At 39.0% G+C, this 24,228-nt stretch overlaps 3 protein-coding genes and 1 pseudogene across 3 annotated transcripts; all 4 read right to left on the bottom strand.

Moving 5' to 3' along the window:
• Nucleotides 1-1,837: 1,837 nt before the first annotated feature.
• Nucleotides 1,838-6,847, bottom strand: LOC137136649 (zinc-binding protein A33-like). The gene has a single exon (XM_067522243.1). The coding sequence runs from the start codon at nt 4,097-4,099 to the stop codon at nt 2,681-2,683; it is 1,419 nt and encodes a 472-aa protein (XP_067378344.1). The 5' UTR covers nt 4,100-6,847; the 3' UTR covers nt 1,838-2,680.
• Nucleotides 6,848-6,938: 91 nt separating this feature from the next.
• LOC137136175 (nuclear factor 7, brain-like) lies at nt 6,939-8,570 on the bottom strand (annotated as a pseudogene).
• Nucleotides 8,571-14,443: 5,873 nt separating this feature from the next.
• LOC137136299 (zinc-binding protein A33-like) lies at nt 14,444-16,454 on the bottom strand. The gene has a single exon (XM_067521529.1). The coding sequence runs from the start codon at nt 16,307-16,309 to the stop codon at nt 14,867-14,869; it is 1,443 nt and encodes a 480-aa protein (XP_067377630.1). The 5' UTR covers nt 16,310-16,454; the 3' UTR covers nt 14,444-14,866.
• Nucleotides 16,455-20,119: 3,665 nt separating this feature from the next.
• On the bottom strand, nt 20,120-22,634 carry LOC137136810 (zinc-binding protein A33-like). Its single transcript, XM_067522533.1, has one exon. The coding sequence runs from the start codon at nt 22,492-22,494 to the stop codon at nt 21,088-21,090; it is 1,407 nt and encodes a 468-aa protein (XP_067378634.1). The 5' UTR covers nt 22,495-22,634; the 3' UTR covers nt 20,120-21,087.
• Nucleotides 22,635-24,228: the final 1,594 nt, after the last annotated feature.

Here is a 24,228-nt window from a genome sequence, read left to right as displayed (position 1 = left end):
AGCAGTGAATTAAAACAGGCCAGGGCTTGTTGTTAAACACATATTGTTTATTTAACCCCATTGTACCATAAGTTCATATTCTACACTGTTCTTTTGGCACATTTGATTTACTAGTTTACCTTATTTTGAGATTTCTACACTTCAGTCTTCTGCACACAGACAACACAGTGAGCTTTGATGAAGTGTTGTTACCGATGTTGGCCACAAGAGGGAGACGCCCTTTAGCCAACGTTCCTGTCGGGAGTGTATCGGCGAGGCCTGTGTCACATAGCGCCGAGACGAGACTTAACCATTTTAACAACAGTGTACTGATTTGTCTGTAATTTTGCAGGTAAGCTGACATGGTATGAAATACAGGATTCATGTATCCTATAAAGCAGAGGGTTATGAGTGAAGTGGGAAAGTTGGCTGTTTGCTGCCATTCAGTTTGTATTGGCACGAGTTAGATATTAGTGATGACCAAGCAGCAGTTAAGCTAATTTTTACATTAGTAATCGAACCTTGTGGCGATACAATTGATTGACACCTTTCTAAATTGCCTTGCATGTAACTAAACACATTTTAGGTGTGAGGACTGATGTTACAGTAGTGCTGGTTTATTATTGGTGCCAAAATGTATTCTTTTGCTACTAGTTATGTGTTAAATGTGTCCCTGTCGGAGTGTACAGGCAGCGCCGACACACTGTCATACAGCGCTGAGACGAGACAGAACTATGCTAACAACAGTGCACTGCTCTGTGTGTAATTTTGCAGCTTTGTTAGTAAAGAGAGAAGCCACAAGATCCTGTCTACGTGTTTCTGTCAAGTGTTTTACAGCTACATAATCTAAAGTTACTATATGTGTAGACAGCAGATTGTGTTTTTAAATGGAAGAAAATACTTTACATTGCCATGTGTAAACAGGTTTTCCTTAAAATCTGGTACAAGTAGGACATAAAATTAATTTGTGGTAACACAGTTCAGAGTTCTATAAGGAAGATGTCCTTTTTTTAACCTTTACTTTCTTCTGTCTCGTCTCTCTTTCTCCAATTGAACACAATCAGCTGTTGAAGGCTTTTAGTTTTTTACTTTTGTTCAGTTACACTTCACATAGATGAATCAGATCTAGAGTTGATTACTAAGCTACAATGGGAGATTGCAGCTCACCCTCCACCTCGGTGTACACTTCTATGAATGTGATCATTACTGGAATATGACTCAGCTTATCCAGCGATATTATCCAGAGTCCTGTTGAGGTGGCAGCAGGTTCAGTATGGCTTTGTTATGCCCCTGGTCTAGGGAACCTAAACATAATACAATGTAATCTCCCCTTTCCATTTCCAAGCAAAACCAGCAAGACCAGCAAGTGTTCCAAAAACCAAACCGTAGCAATTTATTTACTTCAGAGGTTAGCAGTGCTCCAAACACTAATAGATCTACCAACCTTACCATATCTAACCAAGCCCCAAAATAAAAGACAGGATGCAGAACCTAAAATCCTAACCCAACACAGGAGAAAAATTAGTAAAATAAAATGGCTTGTCACTGTTGCTGTGGCTACCTGGTGCTCAGTATTTACAGTGAATTATATACATATTTATTTACACATTTATCAGACATCTCTACACAACACACACATAACGAGGCCAGTGTTTACCCTAGAAAACTTTTCAAGCATGGTGGCAAGAGGATAATAGAGGTTTTGCACCCACACACAAAAATAATTTGGAGTATTTCTTTTGAATATCTGTTTGGAGAGGTAGTACACGATTATGCCACAGGGGGCTTCATCACCCAGGTGAGACAGTTGAAGTGGCCTCAGGCTCACTCTCTACATCAGTCTGGCTGAAGTAAGGAAAGAAAACAAGCCAATGTCTGGTCTCATAATTTTACTGTTGTTTACAGGTCAGTAACAATAAAAAACAAAAGGCCCTAATGTGTGTCTGAAATTATCTGTAAACAAGAATATATATCCCTTTCTGTTGTTTCGCTATAGGAAATGTATTTTATTTGTTTGGAACATTTATATCATAAGCATCATTTTTAATTCCCAGGTAAAAAGTGTTTTTTCCTGGGAATTACTGTAACATGCTGGTGGTTTTTAATCTTCATCAGGCTGCAGTTATTACAGATGGATGAGACTGTGTGGAGGCAGGAAATATTCTACGACCCATGAAAAAAAAAAAAAAAACACGAAGAAGGAAGGTGAAATTACTTTGATAATGTAAATTACAGACACACTTTGACCAGTGGAACCAGTTTATTAAGCAGAGCTCATTCTGTACAAACAGCTTATGAAGCAAGAAGCAAATAAAGAAGCTGCGGATTCATAAACTATGAATTTTTAATCTTAGATGATGTTGAGGTTCTCTTTGGGGGTGACGAGGATGGACAGGATCAGGAACGAGTACATCAGAGGGACAGCTCATGTTAGATGTTTTGGAGATAAAGTCAGAGAGGCCAGATTGAGGTGGTTTGGACATGTTCAGAGGAGAAACTGTGAATATATCAGAAGTCACTCTTGACCAGAACAATTTAATCAGGGGTCAGAAACAGCCTTGAATTGTAGCCATGTTAAAGTTTGGTAAAGATGGTTAAAAAAATAAATGAACCATCATTTCCATGTATTATTTTAAAAACACTCACTGAAGTAAAACTACATAAAACATTTTAGGTGTAATAATATTTTCACTTAGAACTGTTAAATCTCAGCTTGACAGATTTTAATATCAGTGGTTTTGGCATCAGCAGCTTTTCCAACATCAAAATATGGGAAGAGTTTCTCAGTGAAAGTGTCTCTGTGAGTGTAGATGTGAGTCATGTCTTCAGGGTCATAGAAGGACACCTCCCCTCTGTCATAGTCCAGCTGGACTCTGATCCTCTGGAGAATCTTCTTCACTGTCACAGTTTTACCAACTCCATTAGTGTATTTTCCATCACGATGCAATAAACACCAGACTCCATAACCTGGTGAAGCAGTTCGTTCCCCCTTCCTGTCAGCTGATTCTTTAGCTAAACCCACATTCCAGACAGGATGGTCTCCCACCTCCACCTCCCAGCTGTGTTTCCCTGAGCTGAAGCCCTCAGAGCCCAGAACATTAGAATAATTAGTGCATCTCTCTGGATTATCAGGGAGCTGCTGCCTTGTGTCTCTACGTCTCGCACTGGTCAGATCGTCAGACAGATAGAGACAGGGGTTTGCAGTGTTTGGGTCCAGGATGACAGGACTGAAGTGGACCTTGTCCTTCATCTTGTCCCAGACTCTGAAGGACAGGTTGCCCAGGTGTTTGGCCACATCTATCAGTGCTCCTGAGAGCAGCTGTGGATCTGACAGTGAGCACTGGACTCTGGCTCTGGTCTGAGTGGGTTTATAACTGCTGAGGAATGGCACGTTGTGTTTCTGCAGGTCTTCTTCAACAGCACAGATACTGACTGACAGAGAGGAGATCTGCTCCTGAATCTTCTTCATCTCTGAGCTGATAGTCTTCCCCTTCTGCTCCTCTTCCTCCCTGAGAGCTGCCAGTCTGGACTCCTCTTCCTCTTTCAGGAACTGGTGGAGCTTGTTGAACTCTGCTCTGATCTGCTTCTCTGTGGACAACAGCTGCTTCTTGGAGTGTTCAATCATTTCATTGTATGTTTTCTCCACTTGTTTGTATTTGTGCCTCTTGTCCTGTAGAGACTTTAAGTCAGATTTCAGCTGCTCCTTCAGGTCACTGACTGCTTGTTCTATAGGAACCACTTTGTGACTCTGGTGGAGAGATAACCCACAGACAGGACAAACAGCTCTGTCTTCATCCTCACAGAACAATCTAGGTTCATCTTCATGTTTATCACACACCACCATTACTTTCTTCTTCTCTCTTTTCTCAGATGATTCAACTTTCAGTCTCTCAGCAAAAGAATCAGCCAGTTCCTTCAGTGGAAAATTCACTAGCAAATAATCTTTTGTAGACTTTCTTTTACAAATGGGACAGATTTTGTTTTTAGCTTGTTCCCAAAATTTATGCAGGCAGCTTGAACAGAAGCTGTGGTTGCAGCTCAGAGACACAGGATCTCTGAAAGTCTCTGAACACACATGGCAGCTCAGGAAACTTTCTAAAAGTACAATCTTCTCAGCCATTTGTGAGTTAAACTTTAAGAACAAAACTCACCAAATTATTGTCTCCTCAACTTTCACTGTAAAGTCTTCAGCAGAGTTCTTTTTCTCTCTAATGTCATCTTAGTTCTGATCAACAATGTCAAAATCTACTTTCACTTTCTTTTTCTTCAGTCATGTGTTACATTAGATTAATGTGTTGATGGTGTTTGTTAATTAGAGTTTAACATTCTTTTCTTTAATCAGAACAAAACATATTCCTTATGTAGGCAGCTGGTTTCCAGATAAATATATGATAAAAGTCACAATGTATAAGATATTTTGACATTTTGGACAGAGAAGACAAATTGTGTGAGAGAGGTGTATGTGAATCCTAATATGTTCACATGGACTGTTTTTCCATGCACTTAAGTCTCAGCCATTTTCTTTGGTGTCTAAAGTTTTCTTAAAGAAATAACTCACCAACATTTTCCTCCTTTACTTCTTCGTATTCTCAGCCATTTCCTCAGTTCTCAAATTGTCCTTAAAGGAAAGACTCACAAATATAATTTGCCTTCATCTTGTCTAAACGTCCTCTACAGTGTGATCCAGTCAATGATCTCTCTCTCTGTAGTGGAGCTATGACTCTGTTCAGTATTGTCAGAGGCTGTTTTCACTTTTAGCCACATGTTAAACTGCTTAATCATTAATGTAAATACACTGTACAATCTGCTTTTATTGCTTATCTGAAACAGGCTGTGGACTGAACTTTGTGCCGTCTGTCCTTCAGAATGTGGCTTCCAACAAAAACTGCAGACCTGTTTCTTTCTGTCAGATCATCAAAGCAGTGTGAGAAATGTAGGTTTATACACAGACAGGAAGGTGAAGGTGTGTTTGAACAAGTCCTCCAACCTAAATGATCACTAAGGCTGTTTGTCTCTACACTCTGATAAGCTGCATGAACAAGGGCTGATTTTTCTACCAAGGTCAATATTGTCACTGTTGTTTCTTAAACTTCACACACTGGATACAAGCTTTGATGGTGATGATGGTGAAACTCTCACAAACTATGGTGATAATTGTAAACTGACATCAAACTCAGGAGAAAGGACTTTAAACTTTTCACACTTTGTTAGTGGTTGTGTCTGATCATGATGTTTAAACCACTCATATTCAAACTGAAGCCCTGAATGTTCCACAAACTTTATTTTCTATCATGAAACTGCTTTTTTATATTTCATGGATATTTTTTTTGAGGTGTGACCAAACCTAACTAGTGTTATCACATAGGAGGAGATCAGAGGCCTTCTAAAGTTCTGCTATTTATCAGTGATTACAGCTCTCATTCGCCTTTGGACAACACTATTTACTGTCCTGCATCTGTCTCTTGACTACCGGTCTAATTTATAATCTACTATAAGTATGTTTATATCAGAGATGATCAGGTACTTGAAGATCTGAAAAAAAAAAAAAACTTAAAATCCCAAACAGAAAATAAACGAAAAGTGGAAACAAACTGACTGAATCATTAAAATACATGTATGTCATCAGATCTCATTTTACCCCAATTATTTTAATATGTTTGACTCCAGTGTTTTTTAAAAATACAACTTTTTTGAAATGAAACTTCCTTTGTGTATAAACCGTTTTCTCTCTCTCTCGTTTCCTCTCTCCTCCTGTGCCGTCACCATTTTTATTCTGCAGAGACATGAACACAGCAAACAAAGTAGGAAGCAGATTTTCTGTCATTGTACAGTTCAAATTTGTGACTCATGTTTCCAAAATAAGTCAGAGGTGGAGGAGAAATCAGATTAATCGTCCTCTGCACAAACACTTGTGCAAAGGTTACTGTAGTACTGATTGTAGCAGGTCTTTGTATTAGGTAATTACAACATCAGACTAATAATTTCTTTTTCCACCACTGTCAGTCACACTCTGTCCTCTACCACGCTCCTGTACCTCTGAGGAGAATTCAAAGCTCTAAAATTACTGCTGTTGTCTGAGCAGAAGGGGGAACTGCAGTACACAAAACTCTGTACATAAAACTTAACATAAAGGCTTTTAGCAGTTGGAAATGCAGTCAAACAGAGGGCAGAACACATGAGAAAAAGCTTCTTATTGAACTGTCAGATTCTATTGTGGATACATGCTTATTTTAAGAGGTGGGAAAACTTATGCTTAACACTAAATAAATTTATTAAAAACCATGAAGCAGCATCCGTCACATTATCAGACAATCAGAATATTTTTCAAACATGTAGCATCCAGTCAGAAATATGAAGCCTTACTGATGGTCTGATAATAGTTTATTTTCTTTATCCTTTCCCTCAAACCAACGTAAGAGCTATAAAAAGTAAACACAGACAAAACAATAAATTCAAACCATATTACGTGACATTACCATTTTACGTTAAGCTAACATAAAGACAATTTAGCAACTTAATCAACATCAGCAGAAGGACAGATGGTGGTTGGACTATGATGTTTGCAGATGACATTGTGAATTGTAGTGAGAGCAGGGAGCAGGTGGAGGAAAATCTAGAGAGGTGGAGGTCTGCTCTGGAAAACAGGAATGAAGCTTAGCCGCAGTAAGACAGAATACATGTGTGTGAATGAGAGGGACCCAAGTGGAACAGTGAGGTTACAGGGAGCAGACGTGAAGAAGGTGCAGGACTTTAAGTACTTAGGGTCAACGGAGAGTGTGGAAAAGAGGTGAAGAGGCGAGTGCAGGCAGGTTGGAACGGGTGGAGAAAAGTGTCAGGTGTGTTGTATGATAAAAGAGTATCAGCAAGAATGAAAGGAAAGATGTTCAAGACGGTGGTGAAACCAGAGATGTTGTTCGACTTAGAGACAGTGGCACTGAAGAAAAGACAGGAGGCAAAGCTGGAGGTAGCAGAGCTTATTACTTTATTACAGACATTGAAGTCAAACTATACAGAATATTAAGCAGTAACTTTGTTTTTTGCTTTGTAAATTTTAGTTTAAAAACCAGTTTGGTTTATTAACAGTATTTCAGACACAGAGACTGAGTAAAAACTATTAAAAGACTCGTGAAACCTAATCACATATGTTTGAAGAAAAAAAAGCAAAATGTTTGAGTGAAGTTATGATGATTTCAGAGAGACATAAACTACTAACAACTGTTCTACAAACACTTTGATGGTGAAAGTTGTGACATTTAACTCACATCTCTGAAACAAAATGATCACATTTCTGACACTTTCAAATTAAACACTGAGAAATTCTAACATTGTAAAAGTAGAATTAATGGCAGAGCTGCTGTATTGTTAAATGAGGTATATTAAAGTTTTTTTTTTAACCAATAATAAAAGGCAAGAAGAAGCAGTAACATGTTTCATGATTTAAATAATGTAGCAGTTATTTCACATTTCTGAACATGACAGAAAATTCTCTGTTTGACACATTTTAATATCAGTGGTTTTGGCATCAGCAGCTTCTCCAACACTGAAATATGGGAAGAGTTTCTCAGTGAAAGTGTCTCTGTGAGTGTAGATGAGACTCATGTCTTCAGGGTCATAGAAGGACACCTTCCCTCTGTCACAGTCCAGCTGGACTCTCATCCTCTGGAGAATCTTCTTCTCGGTGACAGTTTCACCAACTCCATTAGTGTATTTTCTTTTCCTATACAATAAACACCAGAATCCATAATCTGGTGAGACATATAGTTGTCCCTTCCTCTCAACTGATTCTTTAGCCAAACCAACAACCCAGTAAGGATGATCTCCCATCTTCACCTCCCAGCTGTGTTTCCCTGAGCTGAAGCCCTCACAGCCCAGAACACTGGTATATTCAGTGTTTCTCTCTGGATTATCAGGGAGCTGCAGGTCTGTGTCTCCATTTCTCAAACTGGTCAGATCATCAGACAGAGCCAGGGGTTTGCAGTGTTTGGGTCCAGGATGACAGGACTGAAGTGGACCTTGTCCTTCAAGTTCTCCCAGACTCTGAAGGACAGGTTGCCCAGGTGTTTGGCCACATCTATCAGTGCTCCTGAGAGCAGCTGTGGATCTGACAGTGAGCACTGGACTCTGGCTCTGGTCTGAGTGGGTTTATAACTGCTGAGGAATGGCACGTTGTGTTTCTGCAGGTCTTCTTCAACAGCACAGATACTGACTGACAGAGAGGAGATCTGCTCCTGAATCATCTTCATCTCTGAGCTGATAGTCTTCCCCTTCTGCTCCTCTTCCTCCCTGAGAGCTGCCAGTCTGGACTCCTCTTCCTCTTTCAGGAACTGGTGGAGCTTGTTGAACTCTGCTCTGATCTGCTTCTCTGTGGACAACAGCTGCTTCTTGGAGTGTTCAGTCATTTCATTGTATTGTTTTTTCTCCACTTGTTTGTATTTGTTCCTTTTGTCCTTTAAATCAGATTTCAGGTGCTGCTTCAGGTCACTGACTGCTTCTTCTATAGCAGGGGTACCCAATAAGTCGATCGCGATCAACTGGTCGATCGCAAAGGTAGTGTGGGTAGATCGCAAGGAATTAACAAAGTACACGTCAGTCCATCATCCGTCCTCACTATGAAATTTGTCACTTGATTTATGTACAGGGCAGCCAGCCTGACATCTGACCCTTTCTGACACATGGGTCACCGCACATGCGCATACATACCACCATGCCAAGTGCTGCAAAACTCTAGTAAGATAGCGGGGTGGGTTCATGTAGTTATGCAAGCTACACCAACATATATTTTGCATATAAAGAATTCACAATATATTCATAAATAAATAAAAGTTTTGTATTAATATAGTAGGTAGATCATTTTGACTTGGTCATTTTAAAAGTAGCTCAAAAGCCAAAAAAGTGTGGGCACCCCTCTTCTATAGGAACCACATTGTGACTCTGGTGATGAGGAAAATCACAGGCATGACATAGAGCCTTATTTTCATCCTTACAGAACAATTTAGGTTCTTCTCGATGTTTATGACACAACACCTTCCATCTTTTTACTTGTCTTTCTGTCTCAGATGAGACAAGTTTCAGTCTCCCAGCAAAGGAATCCGCCAGTTCTTTTAGTGCAAAGTCCACAATTGGATAATCCTTTGAAGACTTTCTTTTACAAATAGGACAGTTTTTGTTTTCAGCTCGTTCCCAGAATTGTTGCAGGCAGCTTGAACAAAACCTGTGGTTGCAGCTCAGAGACACAGGATCTCTGAAAGTCTCTGAACACACATGGCAGCTCAGGAAACGTTCAAAAAGTTCAATCTTCTCAGCCATTTGTGAGTTAAAGTTCAAAAACAAAACTCACCAAATTATTGTCTCCTCAACTTTCAGTGTAAAGTCTTCAGCAGAGTTCTTTTTCTGTTTAATGTCGTCTTAGTTCTGATCAACAATGTCAAAATGTACTTTCACTTTCTTTTTCCTCAGTCATGTGTTACATTAGATTAATATGCTGATGGTGTTTGTCAACATTCTTCTCTTTAATCAGAACAAAACATATTCCTTATGTAGGCATCTGGTTTCCAGATAAATATATGATAAAAGTCACAATGTATAAGATATTTTGGCATTTTGGACAGAGAAGACAGATTGGGTGAGAGAGGTGTATGTGAATCCTAATATGTTCACATGGACTGTGTTTCCATGCACTTAAGTCTCAGACATTTCCTTTGGTGTCTAAAGTTTTCTTAACGAAAAAACTCACCAACATTTTCCTCCTTTACTTCTTTGTATTCTCAGCCATTTCCTCAGTTCTCAAATTGTCCTTAAAGGAAAGACACACAAATATAATTTGCCTTCATCTTGTCTAAACGTCCTCTACAGTGTGATCCAGTCAGTGATCTCTCTCTCTGTAGTGGAGCTATGAGTCTGTTCAGTATTGTCAGAGGCTGTTTTTACTTTTAGCCACATGTTAAACTGCTTCATCATTAATGTAAATACACTGTACAATCTGCCTTTATTGCTTATCTGAAACAGGCTGTGGACTGAAATTTGTTCCTTTTGTCCTTCAGAATGTGGCTTCCAACAAAAACTGCAGACCTGTTTTTCTGTCAGATCATCAAAGCAGTGTGAGAAATGTAGGTTTATACACAGACAGGAAGGTGAAGGTGTGTTTGAACAAGTCCTCCAACCTAAATGATCACTAAGGCTGTTTGTCTCTACAGTCTGATAAGCTGCATGAACAAGGGCTGATTTTTCTACCAAGGTCAATATTGTCACTGATGTTTCTTAAACTTCACACACTGGATACTAGCTTTGATGGTGATGATGGTGAAACTCTCACAAACTATGGTGATAATTGTAAACTGACATCAAACTCAGGAGAAAGGACTTTAAACTTTTCACACTTTATTAGTGGTTGTGTCTGATCATGATGTTTAAACCACTCATATTCAAACTGAAGCCTTGAATGATCAACAAACATTATTTTTGACCATCAAACTGCTTTTTTATATTTTATTGATGTTTTTTTTGAGGCGTGACCAAACGTAACTAGTGTTATCACATAGAAGCAGATCAGAGGCCTTCTAAAGTTCTGCTGTTTATCAGTGATTATAGCTCTCATACGTCTTTGGACAACAGTATTTACTGTCCTGCATCTGTCTTTTGACTCCCAGTCTAATATATAATCCACTATGAATTTGTTTATATCAGAGATAATTAGGTATAAATTTTTCTTGAAGATCTGAAAATAACTTAAAATCCCAAACACGAAATAAACAAACAAAAGTGTTGTTTTGTGTGAAAGCATTAAAATCATCATCTGATTGTAGCAGGTCTTTGTATTTGGTAATTACAACATCAGAATAATGTTTTTTTCCACCACTGTCAGACTCTATCCTCTACCACACTTCTGTAACTAAAAGTGCAACTAAAGCATCTGGAAGAAACCAGGGAGACAAAACACAGAAGGACTTGAAAAAAGTAGCAACTAAAGGAAAGTATCAACTGAAAAGATGCAGGGGAGAAGGAAACTCAAATACTTATCCATAGACTTGCAATAAAATCCTCTTCTTAAATAATCATTCCACAAAGTTCTTAATCTGCATACAGAGAGTACAAAAGTCACTTACTGAATAAAGAAAAAAAGACAGGCGTCCTCTGGAACACTGCTGCCGGGAAGGGAGGCAACAAATTGTCAAAAACAAACAGAAACTCAGACAACCAGAGAATAAATATAAAATCCCAGAAACACAACAGAACTCAAACTCGACACACAGATTATCTAGGCCAGAGAGTGGCTTGTTGCTCAAGTGAAGCGAGAGACGATCTGGCAGAGAAGGACATGTGAATGAAGCATATAAAAGGAGAGGCAACAGGTGAACAGAGTGAGGCTGATTGGGGACCAGGAGAGAGACAAGAGAGGAGGGAGGACAACAGATCAGAGAGGAGAGAGTGCTGATCACCAGGGCAACAGAGTCAACTGACATTTTCATCAAAAGGAGCAGAATTTTGTTGTACTTGTTTAGTTAAAATGTATTAATGGGGGTATAACATTAATACATTTTAACTAAACAAGTACAACAAAATTCTTAATGACTCGTTAAGAGAGAATTCAAATAATTTATGTGCTCACGTTATTTTCATAAAAACAGAAACAGATGTTTAAAACTAGTTTTTGTACAACTGATTTCCAATACGATAAGCAGGACGACGTTTTTGGAATCACTGACAACAAATCACTGACTGAGACTAAAGTGTTAAAAATGAAATTAAAAGATAAAAACTGAAGAATTAAGACTTCTGTGATACGACACAAACAAGGAGAGTAGTCTGTTAAATCTGTTTAAGAACACTGTTAAAACACAGTTTATCACCCTCAGATTTATCACTGGGCTCTGCAGAGCTCAGCATTATAAACTGTTCTCTGGTTGCAAGGACGTCTCTTATAAGAGTGGGTCAACACATTAGACTTTTGTTTACAGGACCTTCCTACATTTTCTGGGTCTTTGTGAATCTGTGCTTTGCAGTATTTTGTCAGATCTCAGAATGTTTTTTCCTGTTTAACCTCCAAAAGTCTCAGGTTAATTTTGGTAAAACAGCATTTAGGTCTGCTGCTCCTCCTCCTTGGAACAGATTTAAAAAATACCCAGAACTTCAGGAAAAAGTAACTATGTGTCAATTTAGTTTTGTTTATTGATGTATTTTAATTTATTAAAACAATAGTTTTACTCAACACCTCTGAGTCAAGCTCCATGTGTGATTGTGTTTTATACTGTTTTTATGCCTCCACGCTGGTGACATCTGTAGCAGTCATCATCATGTTTTTAGACTCTTCAGTCTTTCCCATTCTCATGAACACAATATGTTTATGGATGCCTGAGGGAACTTCAAATTTAGCACAATAAAAAAAAATCTACTTGCGCTCAAGGATGGAGTAATTAGATTTTGGGGATCAAACATCAAAGGTCACAGTTACTGTGACCCCACATTTGTTCTTTTCCACCCAGCCCATTTTTGTGAATGTCATTTCACAGAGTTGCCTTAAAAGAATTTCTTTAAATTCAGCACAAACGTATTGGTCACACTGTGACCTCACCTCCATCCATTCTCCTCAATGCAATATCAAAGCTGTAGGTCACTGAGACCCCAGACTCTTATAGTTAATAACTGTGCAGTGGTATTTTCTCTCTTTATAACTTTTAAAACGCACATGAAACAGTCTTACTGCGATTGCTCGTCTCTTGTCCTGCGGGATGACATGTGATGACAGTATATGATCTGTAGGTGGCGCTCAGCTTACAGCTCCCCTGTGCATGCGCACATCATAGTCCTACCTCAACGTACCGTACCAGTATTACTGTATTTGTACACCAACAAGGTACTGGAGTAGAAGATATATTCAGTTGTATCCGAGCTGCTCGAGAACAGCAAACTTTTCCCAGACAAATGTAGCATCTGAGACCCGAATCCCAAACACGAATTAATTAACAAAACCAAACGTACAACCACCGTATTTAAATTTTATCTTATAATCTAACACCCGAGGTGATTTAGACAAACCACTACACACCAAAGTCACGCTTTATTTCACACGCACATTACTTTAATCAACTAGTGAATATAACCAGTAAAAGATATTAAATGTCAGTCACAGAAGGAATTAAGGCTCCTGATTATCCGTAACGGGTTTGGACAGGAAGTGGCAAATGGCACAAGAAACAATTAAAACAAAACCAAAAAAGCAAAAGGAAACACTTACTCCGCCCTCACAAGACACAATCCCTGATTTTTTCGTCTACCGGTCAAACAAAGCAGGACGCACTAACTTTACCAAAACTTTACACACGTACAACAAGAAACAGTGATGCAACCACTCGGAGCAATCACTGCTACATCCATCGATGTCCCCACACACAGTAGACTATATAACATGCTGTGTGGCCACACTGCAACATCAAAATAACAATACAATATTAAAAAAGGAGCACGTTCATCAAGTCAATCCAAACATCCTCAACCATTAAATCTAACCGAACACTGACGTCTCACTCGACACAGCAGCAGCGTTACCTCAAGCCTCCAACCAAAAGAGCATCAACTCCACGCCAAAACACCTGGCTCCTTTATCTGCTCTCCTCCCAATCAATGGGAAGACAGCAGCGGGATCAACAGGGATCAAATGTTCCCTTCAAAATGATTTTGCAGTTTAGTTGCTTATGAACCTTTTAGGAGACAGGGTGACTGAACGTGTATGAAACAGAAATGTAATCTCATCACGACCCACGTTAAAGAGACAATAGATCAGATTAAAACCAGTTTTCACCAAGACGTTGTTAATGCATCCAGAGACAGTAGCATTCAGTACTGTGGACTGATGACGAGGACACTTTGCGACGCCTGGTGGCCGAAAAGACGAACTGCAGGTTGGATTTAAGGAGCCTGGTTCTGAATAAAACACACTGCATTCCTGACGGATTACTCATGATGCACAAACAGACATGTTTTGTGAACATGAAAAAGTTTAACATTTGATTATTCTGATTTTTTTAAATTACAGACATTGAAGTCAAACTATACAGAACATTTAGCAGTAACATTGTTTTTGTCTTGTTGGTTTTAGTTTCATACATAAAAACCAGTTTGGTTCATTTACAGTATTTCAGACACAGAGACTAAGTAAAAACTATTAAGAGACTCGTGAAACCTAATCACATATGTTTGAAGGGAAAAAAATGCAAAATGTTTGAGTGAAGTTATGATGAGTTCAGAGAGACATAAACTAGTAACAACTGTTCTACAAACACTTTGATGGTGAAAGTTGTGACATTTCACTCACATCTCTGAAACATGACAGAGAAATCTCAGTTTGACAGATTTTTTTGTTTTGGCAGCCCTGTTTAAAATGATCACATTTCTGACAGGTTCAACTTAAACACTGAGAAATTCTAACATTGTAAAAGTAGAATTCGTGGCAGAGCTGCTGTATTGGATTGCATTAGAGTGAACAGGTGTACCTAATAATGTGGCCAGTGAGTGTATGTTATAATGGACAACAAATAAGTGACAATAAAGTGTGAACAAAACTGAAGTCACTGTTCACCAGAACAATTTAATCAGGAGTCAGAAACAGCTTTGATTTGTGGCCATGTTAAAGTTTGGTAAAGATGGTTAAAGAAAACGAGTGAACCATCATTTCCATTTATTATTTTAAAAACAGTCACTGAAGTAAAACTACATAAAATATTTTAGGTGTATTCATATTTTCACTTAGAACTTTTAACTTCAGAACAATGAGAAAGTGAGTAAACATTAAACTGAATGGCAACAATTCTTTACAAAGAATAAAAGGCAAGAAGAAGCAGAAACATGTTTCATGATTTAAGAAATCATGAAAGACAAAAGTTGAAGCAGTTTTTTACATTTCTGAAAATGACAGAAAAATCTCAGTTTGACACATTTTAATATCAGTGGTTTTGGCATCAGCAGCTTCTCCAACACTGAAATATGGGAAGAGTTTCTCAGTGAAGGTGTCTTTGTAAGTGTAGATGTGACTCATGTCTTCAGGGTCATAGAAGGACACCTCCCCTCTGTCATAGTCCAGTTGGACTCTGATCCTCTGGAGAATCTTTTTCACTGTGACAGTTTTACTAACTCCATTAGTGTATTTTCCATCACTATGCAATAAACACCAGACTCCGTAATCTGGTGAAGCAGTTCGTTCTCCCTTCCTGTCAACTGATTCTTTTGCCAAACCCACATTCCAGTCAGGATGGTCTCCCACCTCCACCTCCCAGCTGTGTTTCCCTGAGCTGAAGCCCTCAGAGCCCAGAACATTAGAATAATTAGTGCATCTCTCTGGATTATGAGGGAGCTGCTGGTCTGTGTTTCCATTTCTCACACTGGTCAGATCATCAGAAAGACAGAGCCAGGGGTTTGCAGTGTTTGGGTCCAGGATAACAGGACTGAAGTGGACCTTGTCCTTCATCTTGTCCCAGACTCTGAAGGACAGGTTGCCCAGGTGTTTGGCCACATCTATCAGTGCTCCTAAGAGCAGCTGTGGATCTGACAGTGAGCACTGGACTCTGGCTCTGGTCTGAGTGGGTTTATAACTGCTGAGGAATGGCACGTTGTCTTTCTGCAGGTCTTCTTCAACAGCACAGATACTGACTGACAGAGAGGAGATCTGCTCCTGAATCTTCTTCATCTCTGAGCTGATAGTGTTCCCCTTCTGCTCCTCTTCCTTCCTCAGAGCTGCCAGTCTGGACTCCTCTTCCTCTTTCAGGAACTGGTGGAGCTTGTTGAACTCTGCTCTGATCTGCTTCTCTGTGGACAACAGCTGCTTCTTGGAGCGTTTAATCATTTCATTGTATGTTTTCTCCACTTGTTTGTATTTGTGCCTCTTGTCCTGTAGAGACTTTAAGTCAGATTTCAGCTGCTCCTTCAGGTCACTGACTGCTTGTTCTATAGGAACCACTTTGTGACTCTGGTGGTGAGGAAAATCACTGGCAAGACATAGAGCCTTATTTTCATCCTTACAGAACAATTTAGGTTCTTCTTGATGTTTATCACACACCACCTCCTCTTTTGCTTCTTGTCTTTCTGTCTCAGATGAAGCAACTTTCAGTCTCCCAGCAAACGAATCAGCCAGTTCTTTTAGTGCAAAGTCCACAATTGGTAAGTCCTTTGAAGACTTTCTTTTACAAATAGGACAGTTTTTGTTTTCAGCTCGTTCCCAGAATTGTTGCAGGCAGCTTGAACAAAACCTGTGGTTGCAGCTCAGAGACACAGGATCTCTGAAAGTCTCTGAACACACATGGCAGCTCAGGAAACTTTCTAAAAGTCCAATCTTCTCAGCCATTTGTGAGTTAAACTTTAAGAACAAGACTCACCAAATTATTGTCTCCTCAACTTTCAGTGTAAGGTCTTCAGCAGTTCTTTTTCTCTCTAATGTCGTCTTAGTTCTGATCAACAATGTCAAAATCTACTTTCACTTTCTTTTTCCTCAGTCATGTGTTACATTAAATTAATATGCTGATGGTGTTAGCCAATTAGAGTTTAACATTATTCTCTTTAATCAGAACAAAACATATTCCTTATGTAGGCAGCTGGTTTCCAGATAAATATATGATAAAAGTCACAATGTATAAGATATTTTGACATTTTGGACAGAGAAGACAAATTGTGTGAGAGAGGTGTATGTGAATCCTAATATGTTTACATGGACTGTGTTTCCATGCACTTAAGTCTCAGCCATTTCCTTTGGTGTCTAAAGTTTTCTTAAAGAAATAACTCACCAACATTTTCCTCCTTTACTTCTTCGTATTCTCAGCCATTTCCTCAGTTCTCAAATTGTCCTTAAAGGAAAGACTCTCAAATTAAATTTGCCTTCATCTTGTCTAAACGTCCTCTACAGTGTGATCCAGTCAGTGATCTCTCTCTCTGTAGTGGAGCTTTGACTCTGTTCAGTATTGTCAGAGGCTGTTTTCACTTTTAGCCACATGTTAAACTGCTTCATCATTAATGTAAATACACTGTACAATCTGCTTTTATTGCTTATCTGAAACAGGCTGTGGACTGAAATTTGTTCCTTTTGTCCTTCAGAATGTGGCTTCCAACAAAAACTGCAGACCTGTTTTTCTGTCAGATCATCAAAGCAGTGTGAGAAATGTAGGTTTATACACAGACAGGAAGGTGAAGGTGTGTTTGAACAAGTCCTCCAACCTAAATGATCACTAAGGCTGTTTGTCTCTACAGTCTGATAAACTGCATGAACAAGGGCTGATTTTTCTACCAAGGTCAATATTGTCACTGATGTTTCTTAAACTTCACACACTGGATACAAGCTTTGATGGTGATGATGGTGAAACTCTCACAAACTATGGTGATAATTGTAAACTGACATCAAACTCAGGAGAAAGGACTTTAAACTTTTCACACTTTATTAGTGGTTGTGTCTGATCATGATGTTTAAACCACTCATATTCAAACTGAAGCCTTGAATGATCAACAAACATTATTTTTGACCATCAAACTGCTTTTTTATATTTTATTGATGTTTTTTTTGAGGCGTGACCAAACGTAACTAGTGTTATCACATAGAAGCAGATCAGAGGCCTTCTAAAGTTCTGCTGTTTATCAGTGATTATAGCTCTCATACGTCTTTGGACAACAGTATTTACTGTCCTGCATCTGTCTTTTGACTCCCAGTCTAATATATAATCCACTATGAATTTGTTTATATCAGAGATAATTAGGTATAAATTTTTCTTGAAGATCTGAAAATAACTTAAAATCCCAAACACGAAATAAACAAACAAAAGTGTTGTTTTGTGTGAAAGCATTAAAATCATCATCTGATTGTAGCAGGTCTTTGTATTTGGTAATTACAACATCAGAATAATGTTTTTTTCCACCACTGTCAGACTCTATCCTCTACCACACTTCTGTAACTAAAAGTGCAACTAAAGCATCTGGAAGAAACCAGGGAGACAAAACACAGAAGGACTTGAAAAAAGTAGCAACTAAAGGAAAGTATCAACTGAAAAGATGCAGGGGAGAAGGAAACTCAAATACTTATCCATAGACTTGCAATAAAATCCTCTTCTTAAATAATCATTCCACAAAGTTCTTAATCTGCATACAGAGAGTACAAAAGTCACTTACTGAATAAAGAAAAAAAGACAGGCGTCCTCTGGAACACTGCTGCCGGGAAGGGAGGCAACAAATTGTCAAAAACAAACAGAAACTCAGACAACCAGAGAATAAATATAAAATCCCAGAAACACAACAGAACTCAAACTCGACACACAGATTATCTAGGCCAGAGAGTGGCTTGTTGCTCAAGTGAAGCGAGAGACGATCTGGCAGAGAAGGACATGTGAATGAAGCATATAAAAGGAGAGGCAACAGGTGAACAGAGTGAGGCTGATTGGGGACCAGGAGAGAGACAAGAGAGGAGCTGGGTTTTACCTGTGAAGACTGTATTTGGTCTTGACAGTGTGATAAGTTGGTGCTACATTTGCCTCAGCCTGATGACCATCCTCAGCCTCAAGAGTTAAAAAAATCTGGAAGGACTCCAACAAGTACATTATTCTGGCATCTGTATGAATGTGATGGGAAGATGGAAGGAGAACTTTGAAGAGTTGATGAATGAGGAAAATGAAAGAGAACGAACAGTAGAAGAGGAGACTGGTGTGGAGCAGGACGTAGCCAAAAGGCCTAGAAATGCCTTTCATGCCTAGAAAGAGTCCAACAGATGCAGTATTTGCTTTGAGGATGCTGATGGAGAAGTACAGAGAAGGTCAGAGGGAGTTGCATTATGTCTTTGTAGATTTAGACAAAGTGTATGACAGGGTGCAGAGAGAGGAGCTGTGGTATCGTATGAGGACGTCTGCAGTGTCAGAAAACTATGTTAGAGTGGTGCAGGACATGTATGAGAGCTGTAAGACCGTGGTGAGGTCTGCTGTAGGTGTGACTGAGCCCCTTCTTGTTTGCTCTGGTGATGGACAGGCTGACAGATGAGGTTAGACAGGAATCTCCATGGACTATGATGTTTATAGATGACATTGTGATGTGTAGTGAGAGCAGGTGGAGGAAAATCTATAGAGATGGAGGTCTGCTCTGAAAAACAGAGGAATAAAGGTTAGTCGCAGTAAGACAGAATACATGTGTGAATGAGAGGGACCCAGATGGAACAGTGAGGTTACAGGGAACAGAGGTGAAGAAGGTGCAAGACTTTAAGAACTTAAGATAATGAGGTTCTCTTTGGGAGTGACGAGGATGGACAGGATCTATGATGAGTTCAGAGACATAAACTACTAACAATTGTTCTACAAACACTTTGATGGTGAAAGTTGTGACATTTAACTCAAATCTCTGAAACATGACAGAGAAATCTCAGTTTGACAGATTTGTTAGTTTTGGCCGCCCTGTTTAAAATGAATGAGGGGCCAAAACTTTAGAACCAGCTCTTCTAATAGTTCACCCCAGTACGACTCCACCACCCACTAAGACCTCAATATTAACAGACAGTAAAATTATCACATTTCTGACAGGTTCAACTGAAACACTGAGAAATTCTAACATTGTAAAAGTAGAATTCATGGCAGAGCTGCTGTATTGGATTGCATTAGAGTGTACAGGTGTACCTAATAATGTGGCCAGTGAGTGTATGTTATAATGGACAACAAATAAGTGAAAATAAAGTATGAACAAAACTGAAGTCACTCTTCACCGGAACAATTTAATCAGGGGACAGAAACAGCTTTGATTTGTGACCATGTTAAAGTTTGGTAAAGATGGTTAAAGAAAATGAATGAACCATCATTTCCATTTATTATTTTAAAAACAGTCACTGAAGTGAAACTACATAAAATATTTTAGCTGTATTAATTTTCACTTATAACTTTTAACTTCAGAACAATGAGAAAGTGGGTAAACATTAAACTGAATGGCAACAATTTTTTACCAAGAATAGAAGGTAAGAAGAAGCAGAAACATGTTTCATAATTTAAAAGTTGAAGCAGTTATTTCACATTTCTGAACATGACAGAAAAATCTCAGTTTGACACATTTTAATATCAGTGGTTTTGACATCATCAGCTTCTCCAACACTGAAATATGGAAAGAGTTTCTCAGTGAAAGTGTCTCTGTGAGTGTAGAAGATACTCATGTCTTTAGGGTCATAGAAGGACACCTCCCCTCTGTCATAGTCCAGTTGGACTCTGATCCTCTGGAAAATCTTCGTCACTGTGACAGTTTAATCATCTACTTCACTGTATTCTCCATTGTTAAATGATAAACACCAGAATCCATATCTTGGTAAAACAAAATCTTCCTCCTTGTCAACTGACCTTTTAACCAAACCCACAATCCATCCAGGATGGTCTCCCACCTCCATCTCCCAGTGGTGTTTCTCTGGGCTGAAGCCCTCAGAGTCCAGAAAGGTGACATATTTAGTGTTTCTCTTTGGATTATCAGGTATGCGTTTCCCATTTTCTACATGTTAGACATATGATACAGCTTCTAAACTCAGATACCTGCACGAGTCTGTCAGGAACCTTGTTTTGTGTCAGCTTAGTCTTTGAAGATATTTGTTAAAACCTTAAATGGAGCAGCTTCAGTTAGATCACAGTTCAATCAGAGGATGAAACACATAGACAAACATTCAGTTCAAATTCATTAAAGTGTAAAAACAAAAGTTGCAGTTTCCATCTAGTCAACGTTAAATAAAAATAACTATTCATGTGATGGTTTGAGGTTAGAAACAGATTTTCAGATAGAAACAACGGCTAAAGCATGAAAACAAAAAAAACGAAACCAAATTCTATTAGGACAAAATAACTGATATTAATCTTTTAGAGTCAGAATTTACTAACTGTACCACTGAGATTTATAAAAAGAAATCAATGATCAATAACATTTCAAAAGATAATTTATCACCTGACTTGATGATTCATTTACTAGATTTTTACCTGTAAACTAAACAGACTGAGGTGATTTTAAACAGTAATTTAAAAGTGAGTATTAGCTTTTATTTTGTTCAGATTTTGTTGTTTTATATGTTGTTCACCTGCACATGTCAGATCTGTAAGAAGACCCTCAACACCTCCATCCAGGAACATGAGAAACATGAGTTTAACAGAATTTAATCTCAGTGGTTTTAGCATCACCAGTTTCTCCAATAGTGATGAAAGGAACAAGTTTCTCAGTGAAAGTGTCTCTGTGAGTGTAGATGTGACTCATGTCTTCAGGGTCATAGAAGGACACCTCCCCTCTGTCATAGTCCAGCTGGACTCTGACCCTCTGGAGACTCTTCTTCACTGTCACAGTTCTACCAGCTCCATTAGTGTAGGTTCCACAGCGATACAATAAACACCAGATACCATATTCTGTTGAAACTGAGCTTTGTTTCTTGTCAGCTGACTCTTTAAGCAAACCAAGAATCCAGTCAGGATGGTCTCCCACCTCCACCTCCCAGCTGTGTTTCCCTGAGCTGAAGCCCTCACAGCCAAAAACATCAGTGTAAAACATACATCTCTCTGGATTATCAGGGAGCTGCTGCCTTGTGTCTCCACGTCTCACACTGGTCAGATCATCAGACAGATAGAGACGAGGGTTTGCAGTGTTTGGGTCCAGGATGACAGGACTGAAGTGGACCTTGTCCCTCATCTTGTCCCAGACTCTGAAGGACAGGTTGCCCAGGTGTTTGGCCACATCTATCAGTGCTCCTGAGAGCAGCTGTGGATCTGACAGTGAGCACTGGACTCTGGCTCTGGTCTGAGTGGGTTTATAACTGCTGAGGAATGGCACGTTGTGTTTCTGCAGGTCTTCTTCAACAGCACAGATACTGACTGACAGAGAGGAGATCTGCTCCTGAATCTTCTTCATCTCTGTGCTGATAGTCTTCCCCTTCTGCTCCTCTTCCTCCCTGAGAGCTGCCAGTCTGGACTCCTCTTCCTCTTTCAGGAACTGGTGGAGCTTGTTGAACTCTGCTCTGATCTGCTTCTCTGTGGACAACAGCTGCTTCTTGGAGTGTTGAATCATTTCATTGTATGTTTTCTCCACTTGTTTGTATTTGTTCCTCTTGTCCTGTAGAAACTTTAAGTCAGATTTCAGCTGCTGCTTCAGGTCACTGACTGCTTGTTCTATAGGAACCACTTTGTGACTCTGGTGGAGAGAAAACTCACAGACAGGACAAACAGTTCTTTCTTCATCCTTACAGAACAATCTAGGTTCTTCTTGATGTTTATCACACACCATTAGTTTCCTCTCTTCTCCCTTTTCTGTCTCAGATGATTCAACTTTCAGTCCCCCAGCAAAGGAATCTGCCAGTTGCTTCAGTGGAAAGTTAACCATTGGATGATCCTTTGAAGATTTTCTTTTACAAATGGGACAATTTTTGTTTTTAGCTTGTTCCCAGAATTGTTGCAGGCAGCTTGAACAGAAGCTGTGGTTGCAGCACAGAGACACAGGATCTCTGAAAGTCTCTGAACACACATGGCAACTTAGGTAACTTTCCAAAAGTCCAGTCTTCTCAGCCATTTGTGAGTTAAATTTCGAAAAAACAAAACTCACCAAATTATTGTCTCTAAATGTCTTCCTTTCAGCAGAGTTCTTTTCTCTTTAATGGCGTCTTAGATCTGATCAACAATGTCAAAATCTACTTTTACTTTCTTTTTCCTCAGTCACGTGTTACATTACATTAAAATGCTGTAATGCTACTTTGTCACCAGCAGATGGTGTTTGTCATTTAAAGTTTAACATTCTTCTCTTAAATCAGAACAAAACATATTTCTTGTGTAAGCAACTTGTTTCCAGTCATAAATACGATAAAAGACCCAATGTTTAAGATATTTTGACCTCTAATGTTTCTGTAAATAAAATCAGATGTTCATGCAGAGACACAAACAATCAGAGCTCTGCAGCATTGTCGTCTGTTAAACCAGTTAAACACAATGTGTGTAGTGAAGAGTGTTCAGATCTTGGAGAAACCGAACAGCCTCTACACAGGAGGAGCAACACCTCAGGACCAGAATCAGTTTGTAATTTGCAGTATTTTGTCAGATCTCAGAATGTTTTTTCCTGTTTAACCTCCAAAAGTCCCGGGTTGTTTTTGGTAAAACAGCATTTAGGTCTGCTGCTCCTCCTGCTTGGAACAAACTTGACCCAGAACTTAAGGAAAAAGTAACTTATTTTACAGGACTTAAGGTCCTGTAAACAAAAGTAATTTAGCTTTATTGTTTATTGGTGTATTTTAATTTATTAAAACAATTGTTTTACTTAACACCTCTGAGTCAAACTCCATGTGTGATTGTGTTTTATACTGTTTTTATGCCTCCACGCTGGTGACATCTGTAGCAGTCATCATTATGTTTTTAGGCTCGTTAGTCTTTCCCATTCTCATGAACACAATATGTTTCTGAATGCCTGAGGGGAAAAATGAAAAAAATAAAAAAATGTACTTGCACTCAAGGATGAAGTAATTCGATTTTGGGGATCAAACATCAAAGGTCACAGTTACTGTGACCCCACATTTGTTCTTTTCCACCCAGCCCATTTTTGTGGATGTCATTTCACAGAGTTGCCTTAAAAGAATTTCTTTCAATTCAGCACAAACGTATTGGTCACACTGTGACTTCACCTCCATCAATTCTCCTCAATGCAATATCAAAGCTGTAGGTCACTGAGACCCCAGACCCTTATAGTTAATAACTCTGCAGTGGTATTTTCTTTCTCTTTATAACTTTTAAAACGCACATGAAACAGTCTTACTGCGATTGCTCGTCTCTTGTCCTGCGGGATGACCTGTGATGACAGTATATGATCTGTAGGTGGCGCTCAGCTTACAGCCCCCTGTGCACGCGCACATCATAGTCCTACCTCAACGTACTGTACCAGTATTACTGTATTTGTACACCAACAAGGTACTGGAGTAGAAGATATATTCAGTATTATCCGAGCGGCTCGAGAACAGCAAACTTTTCCCAAACAAATGTAGCATCTGAGACCCGAATCCCAAACACGAATTAATTAACAAAACCAAACGTACAACCACCGTATTTAAATTTTATCTTTACCCGAGGTGATTTAGACAAACCACTACACACCAAAGTCACGCTTTATTTCACACGCACAGCACTTTAATCAAATCGTGAATACAACCAGTTAAAGACATTAAATGTCAGTCACAGAGGGAATTAAGGCTCCTGATTATCCGTAACGGGTTTGGACAGGAAGTGGCAAATAGCACAAGAAACAATTAAAACAAAACCAAAA

Source organism: Channa argus, chromosome 11 (assembly GCF_033026475.1).
Source record: "Channa argus isolate prfri chromosome 11, Channa argus male v1.0, whole genome shotgun sequence".
In the NCBI taxonomy this organism is placed as follows: Eukaryota; Metazoa; Chordata; class Actinopteri; order Anabantiformes; family Channidae; genus Channa; species Channa argus.
This window is presented reverse-complemented; position numbering and strand designations above follow the sequence as displayed.